The 27,442-nt window shown below is 29.5% G+C and overlaps 1 protein-coding gene across 1 annotated transcript in view; it reads left to right on the top strand.

Moving 5' to 3' along the window:
* LOC106457086 (histone deacetylase 6-like) overlaps positions 1-27,442 on the top strand; it is a 93,026-nt gene that overhangs the window by 13,761 nt on the left and 51,823 nt on the right. The window contains exons 5-14 of the mRNA XM_022382905.1: positions 1,742-1,782; positions 4,142-4,241; positions 8,170-8,241; positions 9,529-9,554; positions 10,681-10,785; positions 12,666-12,734; positions 20,000-20,126; positions 22,134-22,199; positions 24,063-24,122; positions 27,030-27,119. Of these exons, the coding sequence (XP_022238613.1) occupies positions 1,742-1,782; positions 4,142-4,241; positions 8,170-8,241; positions 9,529-9,554; positions 10,681-10,785; positions 12,666-12,734; positions 20,000-20,126; positions 22,134-22,199; positions 24,063-24,122; positions 27,030-27,119 (756 nt within the window). The remainder of the gene's footprint in view (positions 1-1,741; positions 1,783-4,141; positions 4,242-8,169; positions 8,242-9,528; positions 9,555-10,680; positions 10,786-12,665; positions 12,735-19,999; positions 20,127-22,133; positions 22,200-24,062; positions 24,123-27,029; positions 27,120-27,442) is intronic.

Here is a 27,442-nt window from a genome sequence, read left to right as displayed (position 1 = left end):
TATAAAGCTTTTTGTTCCTCTCTCCATCCATTCATCTCTGCCAGTAACTCAAACTGTGCTCTATATGCTTCCCACGGTGCCTTCCCATCGAATTCCTGTGGGACTTCCTTTCGCACTGGATCACTCCTATTACTGACATTCATATCTGAGATGTGACTTCTTACGGGACTGAATATGTCTGCATTAGGGTTTAGCTGCGGGCTCTGTAAGGGGCTTGCCATTGTCTGGGGCTGATTAAGTCGTTGGTCAATGTATCATCCTTGTGTAAAAGACAAAAAGTCGTCTTTTAACGTATCTAATTCGCTTTTAAATTTACTAATATTTTCCATTTGTACTTTTTGCCACTGTTGTAGTCTTTTCTTTTTCCTCCAACAACTGCTGTAACTTCTCTTCTTGTTTGTTTTCTTTCTCTTCTAGAAAGAAAATAAACAAGAAGAGAAGTTACAGCAGTTGTTACAACATCAGTTGCAAGAAAACCTACAACAATGGCAGCTCGAACAGCAAAATAAACAAGAGAGACTACAGCATTGGCTGGAGGAGAAAGAAAATAAACAACAAGAGAGACAACATCAGTTGCAAGAAAACCTACAACAATGGCAGCTCGAACAGCAAAATAAACAAGAGAGACTACAGCATTGGCTGGAGGAGAAAGAAAATAAACAACAAGAGAGACTACAGCAGTGGTTGGAGGTCTTCTTGTTTCTTTTTTTGTTTATTTTGTTGTTCGAGCTGCCATTGTTGCAGGTTTTCTTGCAACTGCTGTTGTCTCTCTTCTTGTTTCTTTTGCTGTTCTTGTATTGCTGCCATCAAATCTGCTAAACTGTAGTTTGATTTGCTGCTTCTCGTTTCCATCTTCTCTTTTTATTCTTTTTTTTTATCCCACTTTCTGACACCAATTTGTTACGCCTCCAGTCGTTAATTGATTTTCCGTAAATTCGTTCCGACGAAACTTTAGCGACACAAGTCCTTACTTAATAAAACCAGTTTATTCTTTCCGAATATAACTTTACAATACACTTATTTTCAACAATCACGCTAAAACAAATGCTATAACAACGAATGTGCTCAACTTCAATAATACTCTCTGACTGCAGATCAATTACTCACTGTCTACACACACATTGTTCCGTCACGTTGTCACCCTCTTATATATACCAGACTACCCTATATCTAGTAATCTCCCGACAATTCCCAAGTCACGAGACCTCGCTGACGCAACAATATGTTTATGTAAATAAAAAATGAACATTTTGCAGAATGATCACACTACTGTAATGTGGTAAAATGATTCCTATTTTTAATTTGCTTTGTTACACTTAGGACTGATGATTTTTCCACAGTCTTATGAACTATAATTATGTACGTAGTTTATGTTACTACATGGAAATGTCCTCCAGTGAGTCAGCAATAAGTTTATAGACTCACAATGCTAAAATCTATGGTTTGTTTCCTCATGGTGGACTGAACACAGATACCCCTTGTGTAGTTTTGCAGTAAAGCAAATAAACAAATCGCTTGGAACAATTTTCTGTCTCTTGGTATGGAAACAGTTATTTAGTGGGACAGTTGCTAATAAATATATTGTTTTTTAATCTCATTGTAAACTTCTTTGAATACGTTTGTTCAAAATGATATTTACTTTGGATGCATTTTACTGAACACATATATCCTGATTCTGTGACACATAGGTAAACTTAGTGGGATTTGTTTTCATTTTGAAATATGTGTTTTTTTCACACAGTCTCGTTCTGCTTCTGAAGAGGAAATAACACTGCTTCATAGGTGAGATTAAATATCTTTTTATTTAGTATTGTGATAGATATAAAAATTAAACAAAGGTTACATTTCATTCAGTTAAAACAAGATTTGAGTAGACATTTTTTGATTGACATTAAAAAATAAGTGTAATTTGTTAAGCATTTAGTTGTTATTTTGTTTGTTGATTTGTTAGTGGAAATATCATATTTAATACACATATTCTTTCGTTATGGTCTTACCTCTTCTCATGCAAATCTATCTTGATCTTCTTTCTGTCTCATAAGCATTACTAACAAATTTTAACATTCAGTGAACCAGTCTGTATACCCCACAAATTTCATGCCACTTTTATATGTATATAGCATGTGATTACCCTCCACCAATAGTATTGCATCATCTATATTGGCCCAGCTAGCTCCTTCTGATTCTACAAGAATCTGCTCAGTCCTCACTTTTTTGACTGGCACAGCATCATTTAGACGTGTGTTTTTTGCACGTGACTACTATTTATGATTGTACTTCTTTGACATTTCAATACCCATTTTAACAGTTTTCTTTTACTGTGTTTGCATTTAATTGTTTAATTTTTTTCTTTTGCATTTGTTTATTGTTACTGAATTATATGGTAACTTAGAATGACTTCACAATTCAATGTAACAACAATGGACATTCCTGTTACTGTAGACAACGCTTCTGGTACTACTACTCGGGCATCGGATTTGACTTTATCTGTGTTTGCATTCAGTTGTTTCTTTTTTTTTTCTGCATTTGTTTATTTTTACCAAATTATTTGGCAATTTAGAATGACTTCATGATTCAATGTATCGACAACAGATGTTCTTGTTACTGTAAACCTTGCTTCTGGTACTACTACTACTCAGGCATTGGGTTCGACTTTATCTGTTTTGTTTTCTCACATTCTTCCCCAAGATGTGTAGTGTTTCTTCTCTGTTGATGTTCCTGAACTTCTTGTGTCTTCGATTGATTTATTTACCAACAGGTTAAGGACCTTTAATATGTCAGTTGAAGTGTTTGTTACTTACTGCTTCATGTATGGCTGCATTGTAGTTAAAAGTAATTTATTACAGAACTCTCTATTTTTTTTATTGGTATTTTTTTGAAGTTTTGGTTTTCTGACCACATTACAACACCATATTGCCCCTATTTTGGTTCTATACCCATGGGTAAGATAACTTTGTCTCCCCACTATGCACTTATAACTGTTTTGTTATAAAAGTTCTTGAATTCTTCAGGTAAATTCCATTTGGAGTAGTTTTGATTAATTGTCTTTTCTTCCTGTATTACAAGTATTGCTAAATATTTTTCTACTTCCATTGTGAAATTTAATTGACATTTAATTATTTCAAAAGGAGTATATTGACGTTATGGCCAAATTGGGGTGGTTTTTGGCTATTAATCAAAAGTTTGGATTTAAAAAGTCTGTGATAACCACAACTAAGTTGTATTCTTGTATCATTTTTGATTTGAGATGGAGTAGATGTGTGACCTGTGTATAAATGTGGCCTTTGGATAAATAGAAATGCACATACACATTTTCTTGTCTGTCATAGATTCATGAGTTTTGTTATTTTGTTCATAGTGATCTTATTAATTTGTACTCTTTGCCCTAGTTGTAATTGTCACATCCCTTTTTCATGTGTTAGTTTCCCAAATGATGAAGTGATTTTGAATTTAATATAGATGAACAACATATTCTTGTTGCATTGGTGGTGTATTCAATTAAAATTAGTCAGTGTAATAAGGAGGCAAGTACAATTTTCATTATTCTCAAAATTTCACTTTTGTTACACCAGTTCTTTATTAATCTAGGTGTTATGCTTTATGCTATCAATAATTATTTTCTTATGTTGCATAAAGAATTTTATGCAATCTCAGTCATTGTTCTTTTGTTGCTGGATTTCACTGTTTGCTTTCTGGGAACACTGGTTTCTCTGAAGTGCCTTAATGTTTGCCTGCACCTTCTGCGGTATAGTTCGTACTGAGAAATGTCTGAGATTTTGTTTGGTAGTAGTTGATCAGTGCCAACGTATAGCTAGCTGCTGCACTTCCTTTTCTGTATTATTTGTTAGTAGTTTCATCTCTTTTTTGGGATTTTTCAGCTTTCATCTATCAAGCCTTACAAACTTACTAACAGAGTGGTGTTTACAGGAGGTTATGTAAAAACTACATGCGTCATAGTTATAAACTATATATATATGAAGGAATAGTAAAGTTTAACTAGGGTATTATCATGCCAATGCTTTATTTATGTTTTATAGTACTTCAGATAAATACAAAGTAATTTTCACATTGAACTGCATTGTGTTGTGAAGCTTTAGTATATATGTATGTGTGAGTGATAATAATTTATTATTTACTTTAGAAAGGACCATGTGATTATGATAAAATATACAGAAAACAAAGAAGATGAAGAGTTTTTAGAAAATCTTTCCTCAAAATGTGATTCTGTATATTTTCATCCAGTGAGTGAAATTTCTTTTGTTTAATCATTCTTGAGAAATGTAATAAGGACACGTATTGTTAAATTGGTTGAAGTAAATATTTTGTTTTTAGAATTTTAATTCCCTTAATTGTAGGCTATATTCTATGGATATTTAATAATAAAAATAAGTTGGAGAATAAAGTGATGAGTTTAAATGACATATTTATATCATAATTAATATCTTTTTTACAACTGTAATTGCTTCTAATTTTTGTAAATCTAAATGACTGACATATATTTTAATGCTGCTTTTTCTGTCGTATTGTCTTGTAAGTATCTGTCACCTGGTCATTATACTACATGAGATTCCCAATGTGGCCTGATTTTAAATTCTATTATTGTGTAGTTGATTCACTCTTATTTCACTATACTTAATTCTTGAATTATTTGCCTTATCACTTACTAAAAGTTTTTCTTTATGTTTGTGAAGTCAAATGTCAACAGTCAGTTTCTATTTTATTTTAAGTATATTCAAGACTGCATACTAGACAACATCACTGCTAAGAATTATTGCTTTTGACATGGTTACTTAATTTTTAGTGATTTCTTGGATTTGTAGACAGCTAACAAGACAAAACTCACACTGTGAGTGACATTAAAATGAATTATGAGTTTTAGGTCACAGAAGTAAGCAATATATAGATCAGAACAAACAATATACCTAGTAAAGAGCATAAATAGTGAAGTGTTTGATGCATGAAAAATGTGTTATGGGAGGTTAAAGTTGCATGAACACTTTAAATGCTTGCAACTTTTCCAAAGGTCTACAAATTATCTTCATGGGAATATAGTATTTACAGTTCACAGTAATATCAGTTAAGTTAAATATTGTGAGCTCGGGGTTTGCATGAACAGCTATGTATAGAGTGTTCTTGAATTGTTTTTAAGATCAGTATTACATCTTTTACTGCAATGGATACAGTCCTCTTGAGCATGACCATGAGGACACACACACATATATATAGGCTACTACTTTAACCTTTGATTTAGCCTTGAAAAGTGTGGTATTGAGTAAATGTTCTTTAAAATATATTTCTACTAAGATCAGTAACTTTATACTTGACTTTAAGCAGTGATAAGTGTTGAATATTAATTCACAACGTTTTGAAATACATGCCCAAATAATTATTTCATTAATACTTGTACAGTTGGTTATCAGTTATATTTGAATGTTTCAGGTAATCATCTCTAAACAATTTCACGTAGATATGACCAGTAAGTGTGGTATAAATAATTATAAAACATTACATGTGTACCTGTGTGCATTTAAAAATACACCAAACACTGGACATATTGCTTATCTGTATATGTGGCAGTAAAAAATAAACTGTTGTTTTGAAAGTGCTTTATTGTTCCTGATAGACAAGTTCTTGGATAATACAGCAATCATTCAATTAAACATAGATACCTTAACATCAGCTTACTCCTTTTCTTCTTTGATATGATTAATTCAGAGGCACAACAGTTGATCTGTGGCATATTAGACAATTTGTTTGAAAGTGAAATTCCTTTGATACCTGGTATTTCATTCTTTGAAAAATACATGCTTAGGTTTCATATTTCTTATTTATTAGAAAACCTATCTTTTTACAAATGAAAAGATCTGTCATAATATTTGCCTTGTACATTTTATAATAGATTATATAGATACATGCTTTTTCCATGGTAATCTATCACCATTTATGTGATTATTGGAAAGCCTTATATTATTTGTGTTGAAAGAGGTATCCAGTTCAAAACAGCTAAAACTATGGATCTGAAATACTGACAGAACTTAAACATTCCAATGAGTTATCTTAGTGTCCTTAGGATGTGGATGAAAAGGCACGATACATGCTGTAATAGATAGACATATTAGAGATTAATTTGAGAAACCAATCATTTTTGTTAATAGGATGACTTAATTTTTTACCTAAAATAAAAACATTAATTTCATCTTGATTGTGGACTATGTTTTTACACTGTTAATAAAATGTAAAGGTTGATGGAAATATTTATTAGTTTTTGTAGAAAATTCTTAACTGTTTTATTATGGTACTTTATGAACATTTCTGAAATTTTTAGATACATTGCTGATTCAACTTTAGATTTTTTTTATTATGTTGATATATACTCCAACAAAAAATAAAAAATTCTTTAATAGATTGTTTAGGCAGGGTATTCATGATGAGTAAACTAGAATGAACGGCAACTGCCTGATGTAAAAAAACACAAGTATAGAGGTCGATGTTTCAAAAGTTTTCCATTAATAAGCCAACAAATACTAAATTTTATATTTTAAATAACAAGTCATTATTTATTATGCTGGGCATAGCCTAGTGGTTAGCACAGAGGATTGTGTTTCTCAGGGTCCATGGTTTGTGTCCCATTACCACATTAACAAAATAACTTATAAGAATAATATAATGGTCATATTCCACTCTTCAATTAGAATAGCCCAAGAGTTGGGGGTGGGAACTGTCATCTACGTGCCTTCACTGTAGTCTATCAATTTTAAATTAGGGATAGCCAGTGAAACTAGCTGTTGTGCAGTTTTGCACAAATATCAGAAACAAACTAAACCTTACATGTTTTATATGTCATTGGATGTAGTGTTACTGCCTGAACAGCTCTCAAATAAGGAACACATTTTGTTGGTGTTTGATCATTGTTAGCATTCTCATCAAGTTGGAAAATAAGGTTTAAATACAATGGTTCATCTCTAGCTAGATTAAAATAAGGAACAAATTATGTTTCATTCTTACCTAAAACAGGATGCAGCATTTACTAAGTAAGGAATGTTCCATAAAATATACGAGTGGAAATCATGATTGGTTACAGTTAATTTGTTCATTATATTTGTACTTATGTTGATGTGCTCATTACGTGATGATTTGTAAATAACTTGATAAAATGTACCACTTTTTTACTTTTGTCATCCACATAATTTTACTTGTTTTGACTTCTGTCAGATTTTGTGTATTTGGTCTTTTTTCATTTATGTAGCATGAGGAAAGCTAGCATAAATTACTTCTCATGTTATTATTTGTTTTATAATGTTTTTTATTAATAGTTATAGAACCAAACTTTGATTCTGAAGAGAGCTTTTAATGGAGAGATTACTATTCTTGTGGTTCAGAACTTTTTAACTGTGGCATATTTTCTCTATCATCTGACTTGGTTGAAGTTTATTTTGTTTTGTGGTTGTTACTCTGGATTTATGAGGACAAAAGGCTTTTCATTAGCATTTTAAACTTTATGAATTACTTTATTAGATGTTTCACTTATCCTTTGATTATGAAAGATTAACACGACCCTTAAAAAAAAGAAGATTGAAATAATGTAAATTCTGAAACTAGTGTCATTTTACCTGCAGAATATTATATGTATATACATATGTTCTCTAATCAGAGCATATTTAACAACCTTGAAACTACACAGTTCTCATAATCACAATAGAACACTAAAAAGGTATTAATTTTTTAGTTCACTTTTTATTATCATGATTCTTTTTTTTTGTAGTGAATCATTTAATTTTCCATTGTGGGTTTTTGCAATTAACTGAAAGTTTCTAAATTATTGTGCAAAACTAAAACATTGCAGAAATTTTTCCACAGAATTTGTATATGTATAGAACATATTTAAACAAATCCCAGCAATTACATGGTTATTGAAAACTTAATATGCTGATTAGTTGTGTACTAAAACAGGGTTTTTAGAAGTAATTGCTAAGAAAGATCAGACCATACAAAATACTCATTTTGTTGAAGTATTATACCTTTAAATAGTACATATAATTTTGTTTATTATCTTGCTTATTTTCTTAACTAAGTTTTGGTTTTCAAGAAGAATAAAAGCTCATATATGAGTGCAATATATATATATATATTTTAATTTAAATGTTGATATCTTTTTGTTTCACTTCTTAGAAGTCCTATGAAATAGCATGCTTAGCTGTTGGCTGTACAATAAATTTAGTATCCACTGTTTTGGAAAACAAGGTACTGTATTTTTTTTAGACAATATATAAATGTCCTTTAGAAAATTAAGAAAATAAAAACATAAAAATTAACTAAGTAACTGTTTTCCTTTGGATTTTGAAATGACCCTTTTCTCAATTTTTTTTCACATTCCTCTTTGATTACTTAGCCAGTTGATTAATAACTTAATGGCAAAATATGGTAACCCAAGTATTGTAGGAAGCATGCTTTCAATTCAAAATAATCAAATACTTAGTGTTTAGACAGATTGAAATATACTTTGAAACTGGCTTTAGCTTCCAAAATAAATGCCTTTAACTACAGATGAAATTAATGGTTCAATAAGAATGCAGTTTACATTTCTGTAATTTCTGCTGGTGCATTTACACTTCATTATTTTCTTGCCAAATACATTAAAGATTTAATCTTTTATATTCCCTATTGTCAATGCACTTAGTTTAATACAGTTAAGTTTGATAACACATAAAAAAAGCAGAAGGAAGTTTAGATAGATAGCAGTGACTGATCAGTCTGAAGTAGCTAGAAATTAATAACAAATGTATTTCTATAGATTTAAAGATTACATCTGTGTATTAAGGTTTGTCTTTTAAATTTAGGAAAAGGCTAATGGGATGAAGATGAATGTACGTTATTATTTTAGAACAGTATTCTTGTAATTGTTTCAAAATTCATAAAATTGTTCCTAACAATCCAAAAACTTAAGAAGTGGCAGAAAAATTTTCTGCTACTCATGATGATTAAATATGGAAATAATTAAGCTTAATTTTTAAAAGTATTTTCTAATTAAATATGAAGAAAATGTTCTTACCATCAGAAAACCAAAAGAAATTTTATTTTCATACTTTCTTTTTTCTGTAGAAGTTTTGAATATTATGTGACGTCTAATGTACTAATATTATTATATTATATGTGTCAATATTATTCTCTTCACAAAAATGTTGGATTTGTGCACCAAACAAAGAGTACTGTATATATTATAATGGTTATTGGGTGAAAAACAAAAAATTAAGCGTATTCTACACTGTTTTGAAGTAGTTCTGATAAGAGAGAAATATTCAACAAACTAAATATGACTTTTCATAGTATATATATGTTTTTGTATACATTTCAAAAGTTTATGACTAAGAGGAAAGCTTGCATGCATAACTGAGACACGATAAAGTAAATGTTTCATTTTATAAAAAAATGAAAGCTCAAACTAGGGACAGTTAAGATAACTTGTTTTATGAGTTTGAACTGTATAAATAGAGTACATATATAAACAAAAACGTTTTCAACTTTTTGTAGGTCCAAAATGGAATGGCTATAATTAGGTAATCAATATTTGCTTCGTTTTATTATCAATAGTTGTGCATAGATATCTGTTTTCTCATTTTATAACTTTAATGAAAATAAAATGGATACGGAGTTTGAAAATATAATTAGGATTCCTAAGAAGTATTTTTGCTGTTTCTCTCAGTTTAGCATTAAAACGTTATATTTGTAACACACTCCTGAGAAATATATTTATGTTTTACAACAAAATAACTCCTTCCCCCTATATCTTGAGAGTTTTCTATGAAAGGATACATTTCAGGACAAAGGGTACCCTCTCCACCTCTGGTCATTCAGTTTATCAAAAATTTGAAATGACAGGATATTTCTCACTATGCAATAATTTTAAAGTTTTTAACAGGAAAAAAATACACTCAATACTCCATTGTATGCAGTTTATAGATATTCTAGATAAAAATTAACTTGACTGCACTGTTGTAGCATATGAAAGGTTTTAAGAGAAAATACATCTCAGTGTGTTATCTATTGATAGGGTCTAAAACATGAGATGATAATTTTTCTGTTTTTCTGAGCTATAGAGACAAAAAATAATTCAGATTTGTTATTATGTTTTAATAAATAATTATTCCACACTGAACTGTTTTAGAGGTTTTTAGATGTTTATTTAAACTCTTTGTATATTATTTAAAATGTTTTAGATAAAGGTCATCCTTTCCTTCCTTTTTGTATTTTTTCACACTTTTTAAAAGACTTAGATATAAATTATATCATTTCACTTTTTCCATAAAGTTTATTCAGCTTTAGTTTTCTGCAGTTTCTTAAAGACTTGATAAAGATTTTGAAGTATACCCATGTATACTGTGTTAAAATTTTCTGTAATTATATCATATTCCAACTTATTGTGCATTGTGCTAAAACTTTAGTGAAATATATGTTAATGGAAGTAGTTGAGTAGTCCTTGTATAATTTGCAGTACAGAAAAACAAATCTTCAGAATATAAAAATTTTATAGTAAAAGATTCAGGAAAAGAGGAGGAAGTTATTAGTATTAAAAAAACAAGTGTTTGTGCAAAATAAAAATAATAACCATGTATATGATTCTTGAAATCTGTAAAGTTGAATATCACAATATAAAAATTATTATATTTGGTTTTCATCTTTTAGACCTCCAGGACATCATGCAATGGAAGACAAGGCTTGTGGCTACTGTTATTTTAACAACGTGGCTATTGCTGCTAAACATGCAATAAAGCATTATGGTTTGAACAGGTATTTACTTAGAATGCAGTTTGAAATCTACATCCACATGTATTACTTGTAGTTAATAAAAGTTGTATTTTATTTACACTCGAACATCTTTTTCAATGAAATATATTGTTTATAGTTTGCTTTTTTTATTAACTTCTGGAAACTTTGATATTTATTTTTGGTTATATTTGCAGATGTTATAATTAGTTTAAACATTTATTACATTGTTACGTATCTGCTTGTTTGTTAATTTCTGGTTTAAATTATTTCCGAGGAACTTTAGCGATGCAAGTCCTTTCTTAAATACAACTAGTTTATTCTTTCTCGATACAACTTTGTAATACACAGAATTTCCACAGTCACTTTAACTTAACCACTTTTATAAACACATGCTATAATTCACAGTGATTCACACACTTTACTTACGGTGCCTACTGTTTGCTTGACTCAATTATCTATCTCTATATCTATCTATCTATGCAATTCTATCTTTTTTCGCTGGCTTTATTTGCCGGGCTTATATACTAAAAAAGAGGGTGCCTGGAACAAACTAGAGTTGCCAGGAAAATTCATGATCCTTCGAAAAACTCCAGCGTGCATGCTCCCAGTGTCACTCGATTTCCGTTATCGTGACAACATATTACACCTTTTTGAAAATGTTTGTTTTTTGTAAGTTGTAAAATTAAGTTGTAGAAAGAAAGGATTCTGAAAATATGTTTTGAACAGTTCAAGAGTCTGTTTGTGAATGATCTTGTTATATATCATTCTGTATAGAAATCACCACTACAACAATAGATCTGATCTCATTATATGTCATTCTCTATAGAAATCATCACTACAACAATAGATCTGATCTCGTTATATGTCATTCTGTATAGAAATCACCACTACAACAATATATATATGATCTCATTATATGTCATTCTGTATGGAAATCACCACAACAATATATCTGATCTCGTTATATGTCATTCTATATAGAAATCACCACTACAACAATATATCATTATCTTGCTGTCTAGTCTTTAATTAATTATTATATTGATGAAATGTGAAAATAGTTAAATGCAGACTATTTACATCATGTTAGATGTTTCTTGGAGCAAGAATAAACTGAATTTGAGAATTTTATCTAGAATCGTTTTCTCTTTTATAAACTATCCCCAAAATTTATTTGTTATGCTAGTATCATACGGTTCTAGTTAAAGTAATATTTGTGTTAAAACTGGATAATTTGCATCTCTTGGTAATGGTTGTGAGAGGATGACTGGATTGGTACCAAAGAAAAGATATTGCATCAAAGAAGATTAACAAATTTTCAATATCTTATCTGTTTGCAGGCAGTCAAATAAGAATTTGTTGTTTGTCCAAGTGACATATTGAGAGATTTTTCATTTTCTTCAGACAGTATTTTCTAAGTTTTTTTGTTGATTGTCTAGCTTGTGATGTGTGTGCTTTGTAAATTTAATATTGAACTGTTATGAGAGCTCTATTTATAATTTCTTCATGTAAAACTGGAATGCTTTTTCCCAGTTGTTGGTCACTGCCTTGATTCAATATGTCATTATGGTTTCAAGAGTATGTATATTTCTGTCATTCTATGCCATATGGATTAATTTTACATTACTTTTAATTTTTGTGTTTTTGTACACGTATGTTGTACCATCAGTGCTCAGCCATTTGTCAGAATGCATTTAAAACTGAAGGAATTTTTATGTGGCCACAGTATGGTAAAAAAAAAGCCTTTTCATCTTCAATAAATTGATTTTGTATTCCACAATACTTATTTCAACAAATATGTTTTGGACAACACATTTAGAGAAATGTTTTTATAGGACTGAGATTTACTGATTTTGTTTTAAGTGGACATCAATCAATAGTCTTTGTTATTTGTTGTCTAGAATTCTAATTGTTGATTGGGATGTTCACCATGGACAGGCAACTCAATATGCATTTTATGATGATCCTAGGTGAGTTTTTATCAAATTTCACATGTATGACATATTTTGTTAATACTTGGATTTATAGTTAAAAATTAAAAATTTTTTCTAAGTGTTGAATAAATCTAATATAATTTTAAACTTTAGTACATCAAAGTTTAGGAGACAATTACTATTCAAGCCCAAGATTTTAGCTTCATGTTTGAGCAAAATTAATGCAATATTGAGTGAGCATCATTATCAATAAGTGATCATGTTCTGCTTCTTACAAAATAAACTGATTATGGTTTGTGCAGCTATTAATATGAAGTTGTCACACCTTAAAAACAAAATGACCATGGTAAGAGCAAAAATGGCTGTATAATATGTAAACAGAACTGTAAAGTTTTCATGCATTTTGTGTATATATATATATATATTTAAGTCATGTTACTTCATCTATACACATTTTTCAACATCACAACATGCAAAAATTAAAAATACAAAAGGTCCTAATAGTTTGCTGATAGCTAAAAACTATTTCTATAACTTGTTATTAGTAGCTGTTTAAAAAAGTAAAGCTTCCTCTATTCAGCTTAAAAATCGTTGGAATACTTTACCGTTGATATTCTAGTGATTCCCATAATTTTTAATGAAGCTATAATTGGCTTTTGACACATCTGTTCTTAAATTTTGCTCTAATTTTCTCAAAAATTCTACCCTTACTTATCCAAGAAACTTTAAAATTACTTTCAAGAATCTGATCATAAAATACATTATTGTTCACAGTCCTATTACTGAACGTGCCTTTGTTCTTCTCTTATCTTTTTATGAATGTAAACTGTAACTCAATATTCCGAAGTCTATAATTTTTTTTTGTAATTGATCTCATAACACCATTTTTACATTTTGATGGTGAAGGGAGGACTGGCAAAATCAGTGACCAAAAGTCTTTGTCAGAGTTTGTATTCAAGTAATATCTCTTTGAAATACTTAGAAAAAATTTAATTTCCCAACACAATTTCAGCATAATGGGATAAACAGAAACAAAGCGATAGATGTTTAAATTTTGTCCGGAGAGATTGTTTTGTACACAATAAAGATTTTTGCATTATAACTACGATAATTATAACTTTTGTGACTCCATAAGTATCTCCACAGAAATTTATTTCTTGCATTATAGAACATGTGACAAGAAAAAGAAATCCATGTATTTAAAAATACTTCTTAAATAGTCCAAATTCACAGAACTTTACTATTTTCTCACATAGGTTCCTTGTTCCCCATATTTCAGCTCCTTCTCAACTTGTATTCCATAGGTATTTGGATATAGAGCTGGGACTAGTATTTTTTGCACTAGAGGTAACATTTAAAATTGGTACCTTCAAATAGTTAAAAAAGGAAATTAATACATTCTTTATAGTACAATAGGATGGTCCTTATTTTTGAAGTTTTAATTTACAATACTCTTACCCCTAGACTTTGTATATATATAAGTAAGTAATTCAAACCAAATTTAATCATATTGAATAACATTTAGAGGTAGTTGACATTTCACCTTGTAGCTTGCATTATATCTGCGTATTTTGAATATTTGAGAATGGGCCAAAATATTCTAAATAATTCTGGAAGGTTATAGATCATTTTAGAATGTTCTAGTATATTATTATGGAATATTTTAGCAAATTCTGGAATATTCCAGAGTATTCCACATTATACAGAATGCTCAAGAACATTCCACATAAATAATTCATGCTGTCACTTTTTATTTCTGTAATATTCTGTATCGTACCTTAGTATTTCTCATAGCATGTGTTTTAAAAGACTGTGGAGCTTTCCTCTAATCAAAATATTGCAATTTTTAAAGCTTCCAGCAACCTTAGGAATACATGGATCAGTCCAGTTATCAAACTGCAGCTGACTGTAATGAAGTAGTAGAAACCATAGAGGAAATTGAGAACAGTTTCATTGAATTTGCTACAAGACAACTTCAGGTCATCCAACCTAGAGACAATTATCAAGAGTTTCATGAACTAACAGTAACCTTTCTTGATAGCATTTCTCCTTGTGGAGAGCAAATTGTAGCACCTGGAGCATTGCATCATGCATGATGGATGGCCAAGGCATTATATGTCCTCAGGATCTGAATGTTTATGGGTCAGTTTAAGCTCACTGGCCACAAGGAAAAAGGACTCTGTATCATCTGCTTCTTTATTGTTCAAGTCTATGTTCAAAATGGATGAAGTTTGACATTTAATGTTTTTTTTTTTTTGTACATTGGAACAAAATTAGGGGTGAGAGCTTCTTTTTAAGCTGAAATTTTACCTGCAAGTAAGGACCATCTTATTGTACAAGTACAATTTCCAAACTGAAATTAAGAAAACATTTTTGAATCAAGACATTTTTTGTTAAGAAAAAGAAAAGAAATTACAATTTCATGTTCTGTGCCTTGACCAATGTAAATTCATCTATTATGTTGTCCTAATTAATATTTCCAGCAATTTCATTCACAATTGAAAGAATGGTCAAATTTGATAGAGGTTCATTGATACCTTAAATAGTTTTTAATTAGTTATAACTTACTGAAGCCCCTTTTGGCTGATGCTGTTATGACTAGCAAGGTAGCGAAAATGCAAAAAGCAATTTCCATATTAAGGTGACTCAGAAAGTGAATGACTTCCACATTTGGAAGTATTGTCAAAGTATAATGGTTGAAACTTTCAATTTTTGCAGTAGTTTCTATGGCACCTAAATCCTTATTGTACTTCAATGTTATGTCAAGTGTGGGCTTTGTCAGTTCAGATAATTCCATTTTTACAAGTGCAATACCAGAGAGAAAAACAAATTTAGAGGATATTTCATTTAATTGTTCATACCTCCAATTCAAGTCGGTTATGAAGACATCAAAATGGCATTTAATTCAGTACAGAATGTATGTTCAATAAATAAGCTTGAGCCTTCATTTGTGAAAATGTAAGAGGTATTCCCAATTTTTCAGCTGCTTCTTAGTGCAAAGAAAAATTAATTATAGGCCACTTTCATGCATTTTTTTGTAATGCATTTATTAGACTGTGAATAGTTTGGGAGTCTTGGCATATATATGTTTGGCTTTGACTTGCAGAAATTGTTTTAAGTGATCATGATCAGAATCTTATTACAAAATGATAATGTGCATAAAAATTTATAATATATTTGTATAAGAAGACTTTGTGCTGTTGCAATGGATTTGAAAAAGTATTTACTATTACATCACTTAAAACTTTGTTTACAGCTGTTATATGAATATGTAATTCTCTAACAGCTTTTGCTTTGGATGCCCACCTTGTTTCTGAGTGATTTTCAAAATATTCATCAATGATCCCCAGTGGTTAGAAGAACTTGCAGAAAATGTGGAAAAGTTTTGAACTGTTCCAAAAAAAAAGGTTATCATTGTAGGAGTTACAGGAGCTAAATGCATACCAGCTGGATTGAGACTGAACATGGCACGAATTGTGCATTCTCATACTTGCAAAATGTTTGCTTAGATTCAACTATATTTGCCAGCCATGTTTTCTTCATTATCATTTTTAATATTCTTAATATCAATCACATCCGTTAACAATCTTTTGAGAATTTCTGTTGCTAAGCTAATGAAGTCAACAAAACTTTGTTCTATTGAAACCTTTCCATTATTAAGCCATACATATTGAATTGCTTGACACAATTGTTCATTATGAGATATATCATGGGTAAAATTGAATATAACTGAGAATTATTTTGCATGTGATTTTAGCACAAACATTATTTCGTAACAAGCTAATAAATTAATTCTGAATTTTGTTGGAAAATTAGCTTACAGAATCATTCTGATGATTTACAATATGTTGTCTCAATTCAGTATTTTAGTGATTTATCATTTCCAAGAGGTTTAGAAATATTTCAGCATTTAGATCCCCGGTAACATCACATGAACCTCTAATAGCAAGATTGTTTTGTTGTTGTTTTTTCATTAAAGAGAATAGTATCTAAAATAATTTTCAATATTTGGTACCATCTTTATTTTTCCATTTGGATTACTTTTTGCAGAACTTCAATCAATTCACCAGATTTCGTTTGTTTTTCAAGATTTTTCCACTGTAAATACTTTTCACAGTGGTCAGAAGAATTCTCATGGTCTGGAATATGTGGGTGCATGTTTCCAAATGGAAAAAAACTATCTTTGGATTTGCAATATTTGCTAATGATGCTGTCTTTTTGCCAAATACAATATATAGAAAGCAAAATGTTGATTTTCTTGTTCTAGAATATATCAACCATTTTTGGTCGATAAGTTCACCATTAGGAAGTTTCTTTTGAAACCATTCCAGTGAGAATTGTCATCTGTTATCTTCTGATAGCATGTTCCAAAAATCAGCATCTTTTTTCCTGATTAGGTCTGTGTTATACTTAAAAACACCTTATTTGTCTTTGATATCTGGCCAAGATGAGGGGTCATTAAAGTTCAACATGATCTAATATTTTCTTCAGCAACTTTAGTTGAAGTAGATTTTTTTAATATTTGGGATTGGAAACAGCTTTCAGTTTGTAAATAAGTGTCAGTTTCATATGCAGTGATAGTTGTAGGATCCTCTTTTAAGTGAGTTCGTGGATCATACTTCACTAAGTTTGCCTGCACCTTTTCTTTGTTAACTTCAGTACTAGTAACTAACCATTTTTGCCAATGCTGGGATATTTTTATATTTTCCTCCTCTCTTCCATTTCTTTTGGAATTCTGAACCAGATGGTCATTTTGAAGTTATTGTCAATATGATCTACAATAAAAAGTATTTTGCCAAAATCGAATCACAAAATCATATAAAGTCTTACAAAAAGAATGTACAGTACACATATGGACCTTCACCTTCATGAGCCATTTTGCACCCCTCTCTAGTTTGTGCCTAAGGCATGCACCCCTATCACCCCACCTTAGTCTCGGCTCTGTTTGTACATAAAGTATTTTATTAAGGTTTTTTTTTTACTTTAAGATAGTGGATTTGGCATAATGAGAAATGATGAGAAAATTCCATCATTTAAAATTTAATGGATTTTTTTCTCCAGAAATAATATTGAAGAAAATTAATATATTCATATAGAATCATAATCTACATGAAGTTATTATATAGGTACAGTGGTTAAATGTGCTTAAATGACTTTATAACCAACCTCTCAGACAAACTTTAAGTATCCCTCAGTTTGTTTCTGTTCGCCCCATTGACCTGAATATTTCCATTTTTTTATGTATTTCAGTGAGATAGTAATTGTATACTAGCCTGATATTGATTTTTTTCTCACTGATTTTTCCATTCCTGTTAATAAGATTGATCTTAATGTGCTTGAGAATTTTTCATTTAGTTTCACTTTAAAATGTTAGGAAGTAAATAAAATGTTTCAGAACAAAAAATTTTCAGAAATATGCTGTTTTTTTTCTTTTTATATTGTCTTGTTTTGAAAAGAACAACAAATATTACCAATTTTTATGCAAACACAAGATTATGTGGATAGGTATAGGCAAATTAATATACTAACTCATTCATCATCTGGAGGCTTTATAACAACTTACAGTTAAGAATTTGCTGTTGTTTGCTCACCAAAATACACAATAGTCAACTTGAATTTGGTATATCATAGGTCATAGTATATTATTCATTCACATTTAAAACAACACATTGTAGCAAGGATGTAAGCTACATGCACACATGCTATTATTACTGTTTGTTTTTGTTTCACTTATATTTTCCATATATTATTTTATGAAGATTGCATTGGTAGTATAATGATTTTAAAAATATTTTCATGGCACATGGCATACTAGGTTTAAAATAATTTCAATATAGTTTATTCAAACATATTTACAATGCTGCAACATGAATGTAACATGGAATCAAACCAAAATTAATGACATTCCAAAATAAAGTAAGAATTGAATAACACATAAAATAAAATTAAGACAAAAATCCAGTCACTCGGGGGTTTAACACACTCGTTCAAGCATCAGAAATCTATGTTTATTATAGCTAAAAAGCTAAACTGAGCATGCATGATTGAAAAAAGAAAGGAACAGATAAGTTGATTTGTTTTAAATTTCACAATTTGTTAGATATTCATTAATTAATTGTTTATTAGATGAAGAATCTGTTTATTTAATAAATTGCTGTTAATTTTCTTTTTGATATATTAGCTAAAATTTGTACAGATATATTTATTTTAAGACTATATGAATAAGGATTAAAATATTTTGTTTAGATAATAGTAATGAGCCAAAGTGCTAAAGTTGATGTTGATTTTGAATACTGTCTGTTTTATACTCTTTATTTTCTCATCATAATAAAAGAGATGAACATGTAGTAATTATGGACAAATAACTTGTGTATTTTAATAAACAACTGAATTATGTGACTTTGGACAAATATTCCTAATCCCAAAAAATTGGTAAAAAGAAAGCCTTTGTTTATTAAAAGTGTTAATATATTAATTAGTAAGCAATTTATATTATTAATGCAATTAATGGTGTCAATTACTGTGACTGTGTAGATAGGGATATCATCTATTTCATAGTCAGTACCTATGACAACATGTGATAAACAAAAAATCTACTCCAGCTAAGAATACATCCAACAAAGCTCAAACACCAATAGAATAAATCAACCCAGATCAAAGCTACTTAATCTCCAGAGTCTTGAATAAGGGCTTCCAATTTGCATATAACCCATACCATCACCATCCTCTCTCTCTCTTTCCTTTACTTTTTCTTGTTTCCTGCCATATCACACATCACCTAGAAAATACTATGACTCTAAAATCTTCTGATCCCTCAATTTCAAATCTTTGTGTTAAGAGCATCCTCTCATGAGTGGATGAAGAGATACTTACATCCCTGAACATCTTTGGGGGGTTATCACCACTTCAAAATCAACCACAGTTTTGAGTGATTGATTTTATTTGGTGTTAATTAATAATAAAACTATATTTTAATAAATACTGAGCTACTGAACAAAAGTGTAGAGTAATAGTTTCAAACTAAATTATATGGCATATTTGTAATTTATGGTATTTATTAACAGTAAATTATATGGCACATCTGCAATTTGTGATATTTATTAACAGTAAATTATATGGCACATCTGTAATTTGTGATATTTATGAACAGTAAATTATATGGCATATCTGTAATTTGTGATATTTATTAACAGTAAATTATATGGCATGTTTGTAATTTATGATATTTATTAACATTGTTTGTGACTTTTAATTCTTGAGATAAAAGGATCTCAGTGTTTAATTATTGTTCTATGTTTTAGGGTTCTTTATTTTTCAATCCATCGCTATGAGCATGGTGCATTTTGGCCAGAACTCAAGGAATCCAATTTTGACTATGTTGGAGAGGGTTCCGGGAAAGGATTTAACATTAATGTCCCCTTGAACAAGGTTTTTTTGCCTTTGCTATTTTCTTTTGAAACAAATTTGAAAATTTATGTGATGGTTAATTTTTTAAATGTAAAATGAAGTATACCAACTACATTATATTTTAAGTGAAAATTTAATGATTTAAAAACATTTCAAAGATTGAAAGTTAATTTGTTTAAATTATCTTTTGACTGATGCCTTTTGTGGTATATTAGATAATCTGTTGGTAGCATGTAAATGAAGGGGGAAATAGTTATATTCAGTATGTGTTTTTAATAAGCATATATATTTGCACATGTAATACTATGAATGACAGTATATTAAAAAATACCTTGCATTAAAATATGGTACTTGATATAAGCATATCTAGTTTTGTACATTATTTTCTTTAAAAATGCAAAGTGTATTGGACAGTCTTCATACCTGAATTGTTGTGTATGTTTGTAAAATAAATAAGTTAATTATAAACATTTTGGTATGAAGAGTCAAGTCCTGTGAGTATATAGTATACTTTAGTGGAAAAAATCTCCATATCCTATGTTCATATCCTGAATGATATAGGTGAAGACCAACATTCATGTTGACATTTTGGTAATGGTGCTGAAAACAAAAGAAGTTAACTAGTTTTCTTTTAAGTTTTACAATCATATATAAATTAATTGGTGAAACAGCACCATTACTTTTTTACCAAAATGAAACTGAATCTACATTTAAATTGCTTTTCAGCTTACTTTTGTATTTGTTCATGAAGAATATTCAAAATATCTCCCCAAAATACAATCATATTTTGGAAACATTTACACTATTAACCCTAATTACTATTAGGATATTATTGGCTCTTTCAACACATTAACTAATTGCTTTTGGGTCCATGATTTTGTTGGCCATACAGTGTCACTAATAATATACGAGTCACAAAAAATATCATCAATTCTGCTAAGTACTGCTGGAGTCCCATATGTATTTTACTTAGAAAATAGGTTATTGCACCATTTATTTGGTCATTTCTTTATGCTGAGTGTTTTAGCAACCAAAGAATATAAAATTACTGAATATGATGCAGTATGTGAGATCCACTTGAAGGTAATGGTATAAACTCAAAGGTAATATGGTACCAAAAGTTGATATTAAATAAACAAAAATATTTATTTTGTAAATTAAAAGTATTGAAAAAATGGAACCTTTTTGATTCAGTTTTTAAAAATTTTATTGTTGTAAGTTGTATTTTTATACTTTAATTTAGATGTTAGATAGAGGTTACATAAAATTAAGATCTAGTAAATTCAACTAAAATCTTAATGGGTGCATAAGCTATAAATACGAGAATCAGTGAAGCATTGAGTTTTTTGTTGGTTCTTTCAATGATTAAGAAGTTAGTGAAGTATTTAGATCTGTGTTAGCTGTCCTATATATTCAGTTACTTGATTGATTGTCTATGAAATTGTACAAGTAAGTTTATTTGTGTGTTAGTCATAGTACTATTAGCAAGTAGTTTCCATTGAAATGTTATTTCTGATTATAGGCCTACAACTGTGTACAAGTATTAAGGAAGAAATAAACCAAATTGTACTAGCTATATGAACTGGACTTGGCCTTATTTTTACCAAGTAGTTCAAAAGAACCCGCTATGGAAAATAAAACATTTTTCTCACTGGCAATTAAACAATTTTATACATTTTTCATTCAGTCTGATACTCAAGTAGTAATGACTTTGAAGGGTCTCTTTAAAAGTATGTTGGTTATGCTGTTTTACTTCTTCATACCCATAACTTCTTAATGTGTTTATTTTTGTCAGCTTGCTGAATATGAGCTGACACTTTTCCAGTTATGTTTTAAGTTTCTTCCATATATTATTATCAGTATTCTCTTTTTGTTAATGTTTCCAAAAGTACCTACTAATATTCTTAAATTTATAATTTAGTAAGTTTACTCACGGTCATGGTTACAATTTCTTTAAAACTTTCAGACAGTAATGTGTTTTTAATTCATGAACTTCATATTAACTATAATTTATTTTAAATTTTTCAGACAGGAATGGGAAATGGAGATTATTTGGCTATCTTCCATAACATCCTTCTTCCAGTTGCCTATGAGGTAAATATAATTTCTTCTTAAATCGTACATAAAAAAAAATTAAGGTAATTCTTATCTGAAAAAACTGTACTGTATATAGGTATGAAGGTTAGAAATTAAAGAAATACGTAAAGTTTATTGATTAGTAATAACTAATTATTATGTGTATTTAGCCAGCTAACAATTTCTAGATCAGCATTGGAATGCATCATTTGCTTTATCATATATAGCATGCAGTTATACTACTTAATATTTTTGAAAAATATTACATCATTAAAAGAAAATAAATAATTAGGTTGTGCTGCAAATGTTGGTTGTTTTCAAGCAAGCTTTCTATCGATTTGATTTTACACATTTATTGTGTAAGAATTATCTCTATAATGCATTGTTTCATATTACCAAAGGCAAAATTTTATACTTTTATTTTAGTTTGATAAAATTTGAATAAATTGTGTGACCTATCTGTTTTTATAATATTTGGATTTTTATTAAAACAAGTATAAATTGACAGCAAATGTGGACACTTGAACCAATGACTTTGATTGTTTAAACTATCGTCAGAAGACAGTCTGAAAATCCTTATAAGATATTTCAAAGAAATAATTATCACTGATAATTCTGGAGAGGATAATAAGAAATATGAACACAGTTGTTCAGCACTACAGCTTTTCTTATTGAACAATCTCAGATCATATGCAGAATTTTAAGAATATGCAGATTTTGTAGTGTTCTTATTTCATTTTTCTGCTATAATGATAATACAGATTCTTAGTTGGATAGATATGCATAAAAGTTTGGTAATACACATAAATAAGATAAGATAAGAAGTTTGTAATCAAATACAGGTACACCACCCATTTTCCAGCACCGTTGGTTCCAGAGCCTTGCCAAATTATCCGTTTTGCCAGACCAACAGAGGTCACATAATAATAATTCAACAATACACCTCTGACCCACTAATTATACCCCTCCTGTGTTTCTGAAGCCCCATGGACTGCTAGAAACTTAAATAAAACTAATATTAAATGTGAATTAAATGATTAATGAAATACATTAATACAGGTATAAATGGTACAGGTTTATCAGTACAGTATAAATGAAAAAAAGTTTATTAGAACAGTATAAATGACAAAGGTTTATTAATTACTGTACTTACAAAGAATGTTGCAGTAGTACTGCTTCCAAAGTGGCAAATTTTAGAATTTTACTGTTATTATTATTGTTATTTTCAAGTACGTTATATTTTTAATTCTCATACATTATTATCAACATTCTGTGTTGTAAAAATTGAAGAAAAAATCGAAACTAAATATTCCTATCTTGTTAAACTACATATTATTGGCAACATTCATAAAAAAAAAATCAAGCAATTTGATCCACTAATTTAATATTTATAAGAAAATTTTCACGAGAGTGACGTACCTATTTAAAATGTAAGTAGTCTGGCGGATGTAGGAAATTCAAGTGCGCTCTTGTAATTTTGTCCAGATTAAAGGAGGTGGCGGAAAATCAGTGGTTTACTGTAGTATAATAAGAAATTATTCAAATAAAAGGTTTAGCATTAATATATCTAGGTAATATATAGAAGAAATTATATATAAATGTTTTTCAGTTCAAAATTCACAATATGTATTTACTCTAAAGAATATTGGTTTGAAACAAATAAGGTATGAAATTTAGAAGAAAAGTTATCAAATTTTTCACAATATGCTTTTTTTGGTTCGTGGACTTAAATCTAGCCAGTTATCATGTGCTTTTTGATTTGTTTTATGTAATTAATGGCAACACTATAGATTAATGATACACATAAGATTTATTGATTAAGGAACTACTGTGTTTATACACATTTTCTTTTGTTTTTGGTGTGTGTGTGTGTGTGCATAGTTTTCACCCAATTTGGTGCTGATATCTGCTGGCTTTGATGCAGCCTTTGGAGATACTAAGGTAATAGAGAAGAATAAATGTTTATTGATACATGGTTATTGTTATTTATTGTATTTTTACTTTACAAAGGGCATTGAAATTCATTTAAATATCTGCCCTGTTTCTATGCTTCAATGGAATAAAAATACCCATTAATTATGCTTTTAATTTTATGAAATAGTAATATCAGTTCATGTATTTGTATTAGAATAAACCTTTTTATAGTATAATATTATCATAACTTTTCAAAACACTTCTTTTTTTATAAATAGTGTGAGTAACCCATCCCTTTAAATTGTAATATGATTACAACACTTTTTAAATCTTGTTTTTTATATATTAATATATTCACTAAATTTTTAAAACACTGTTTTTATTGAATATCATGATCATAACTTTTTTAAGTCCATGTTTATACTGAATAATGTGATCACCTGTTTTCAAAGTCACACTTGTTTCCATAGGTTAGTAATATTAAGTCATGGTTATAAAGCAATGCACTAATAAATTGGGTTAGTGAAACCAAAAACCACCTTTTGCAAATAACATTACATTTCCTATAAATCACAAATTTGTTTATATACTGAACAATGGAACTAAACATCATTTATAAGTGTTTTTAAAGCCAAATTGATTTTGGGTAGGTGATGAATTTAAAGTTGTTTATTATAATTGGTTATCTAAACTATTAACAAACATCATTTGAAATATACACTCAATTCAAAAGTTTCTATTAATTACTTTTTTGTGCTTTTCCAGATTGTTGTGATATTGTAAGAATAGTTTCAAAAGTAAGCCATAAGGTGTTTAACAGCACTGTGATGAAATCTACCTGTATGTTTAATAAAAACTAACACCATCAGAATTATATTTTTTAGAAGTTACTACATCAGAATAAATACAATAAAATTGAATACACCTATTATATGCACTTTACTTTTAGTACTGTAAAAACATTATACTAACTGCAAAGACACAAGTTTCCTCATGCACATATTGTGTACTATACTTTTTGATATTGTTACGACAGTGGAAGTCGCATGACACTGGGAGCATGCATACTGGAGTTTCTCGAATTATCGAGTGTTTTTGTAGTATATAAGACTGGCAAAGAAAGCCAGCGATATAGATAGATAGATAATTAAAGAAGCGATCAGTAGTGACGGTAATATAAAGTGTGTGTTTGTACTCGTAGAGAGAAAAGTTATTGAGATTGCGAATCTCTTTGATTTATAGCATGTATTATAAAAGTTGTTAAGTTTAAAGTGACGAGAAACGTAGTATTGACTGTGGAACTACTATGTACTAAAAGTTTGTATCGAGGAAGAATAAACTGGTTTAACTAAGAAAGGACTTGTATCGCTGAACTTCCTATGAAAGAATTTCTACTGGAAATTAACAAACAAGCAGATACATAACAATATTTTGAAAATGAAGGATTGGAGTATATAGTTGTAATAATTTTCATTTTCAAAAACTTGCTGCATAACTTGTTAGAAGCTAAACCACAAAATCACTTTATTACAAAATCTTTGTGCTGTTATACCTTTTATATTGTTAAAAATAAATCCATTTGTTGAAGCTCACTTAAATTTACAGTATTTTCAATATGTTATGATTATTAACTCCTTCAAATCTTTAACCCTCCCTCCCCCCAAAAAAGGGAGGTAAGTCATTACCCTCAAAAATGGGAGTTAAGATGTTATGTTTTCTAAAGCACTTTGTAAATGTTTAATTGTGAAAGCCCGAATTCTCTAGACTTCTGTGGTCATGTTCCCAAAACAAAGGATAAAGATTGCAAAGTTCTAATTATTTTAACACGTTTTTCATTTTTATATTCATATGTGTCATTTTGTTTTAAAATTGCAAGTGATATTTTTATAGTTTTTCTGAAGCTGTTATGAGTGTTTTTTACAAAATAATAACTGACTCTAACTTAAATAAAATTATTCTTTTGGTTGGGACTTATACTAAAAGCCACTCCCATCCAAGAAGTCAGTAAAATGACATAATTAGTTGACCACTAAATTTTCATATTAGGTTAAGGCCATAGAGTTATAACTGTGACTTAAGCATTTGAATATAAATTTTTATAGAACTAGTTGTATTATTTTAGAAGCCATAATTTAGCCAATTTGATATAATTTTTTTATACTACTAACCAGTGTAGATCATTATTAAAAAGTATTAAAAGGGAATATGTGTACTTTAATTATATAGCTAAATAATGGGGAACTGTGTTGAATTATCTAAACCTATGAGACAGCTAGTTTAGAATAAGAAGAACTTGTAAATATGCTTTTTTGTATAAGTTCTACAATCAAAAGTATTTGGCTAATAAAGTATTATGTTCAGGATATAATTTTTAAATATAAATTATCAGGAGTATTAGTATCTAATGTATTGTAATTTTCACACATCAAAATGTTTTTATCTAATTTAGCCATGGGTTGGCCCTGTGGTAGAGCTCTGAATTTCAGAGCTGCTGGGCTGAGTTTAACTCTGTATGATACCACAAAATATTCTACCCACGTTAACCTGTACTATAAGAGTGACAGTCAATACCTTAACATGGATAGTTGGTTGCTGCTGAGTGGATACCCCCCTCTGACCAGTAGTTCAACATTTAGGCCTTAGTAGCTTTGCCATAAATGCAATATAAAAGAAGATCAATTCCAGCAGGAATTTCACTAAACTGGTTTTACTTGGGGCTCTATTCTAGAAGTTAACAATAGACAGAACTAATTTACAAACATATGTTTAAGTGTAAATTGTAAACTAATCACAAAGCTGATCATTAGTATTTTTTTCTCACTTGTGAGAAATTTAACCAAAATTATACTATGAAAACTAATACTATTGTTAAGTAGGTGATTATATGAAGTAAACTAGTTTAAAAATTTATGAAATTGATGTGTTTTCTACCAGGGAAGGATGGAAGTTACCCCTGCTTGTTATTCACATCTTCTCCATTCATTGATGGGGTTGGCTGGTGGTAAAGTCTGTGTGGTACTTGAGGTAGGTTTATTTTATAAACTTGTTATAAATTCTTAGCAGAACATTGTATTATGAAAATGAGCCAGACCCCTGCAAAATACTATCATGACCAAAAATGGAACCAGATTTTACAAACATCACATCAATCTTTCATGTGATAAGCCCCCCAGTGGCACAGCAGTATGTCTGCAGACTTACAACGCTAGAATCCCGGTTTTGATACCCATGGTGGGCAGAGCACAGATAGCCTATTGTGTAGCTTTATGCTTAATTACAAACAAATCATGTGATAAAGTGGATTAAAACACAATTACAGATGAACCAAAATACTCTTTTAATTAATG

The sequence above is a fragment of the Limulus polyphemus genome, unplaced genomic scaffold, assembly GCF_000517525.1.
Source record: "Limulus polyphemus unplaced genomic scaffold, Limulus_polyphemus-2.1.2 Scaffold290, whole genome shotgun sequence".
NCBI lineage: Eukaryota > Metazoa > Arthropoda > Merostomata > Xiphosura > Limulidae > Limulus > Limulus polyphemus.
Note: the sequence above shows the minus strand (reverse complement) of the source record. Positions and strands in the feature narration are given on the sequence as shown.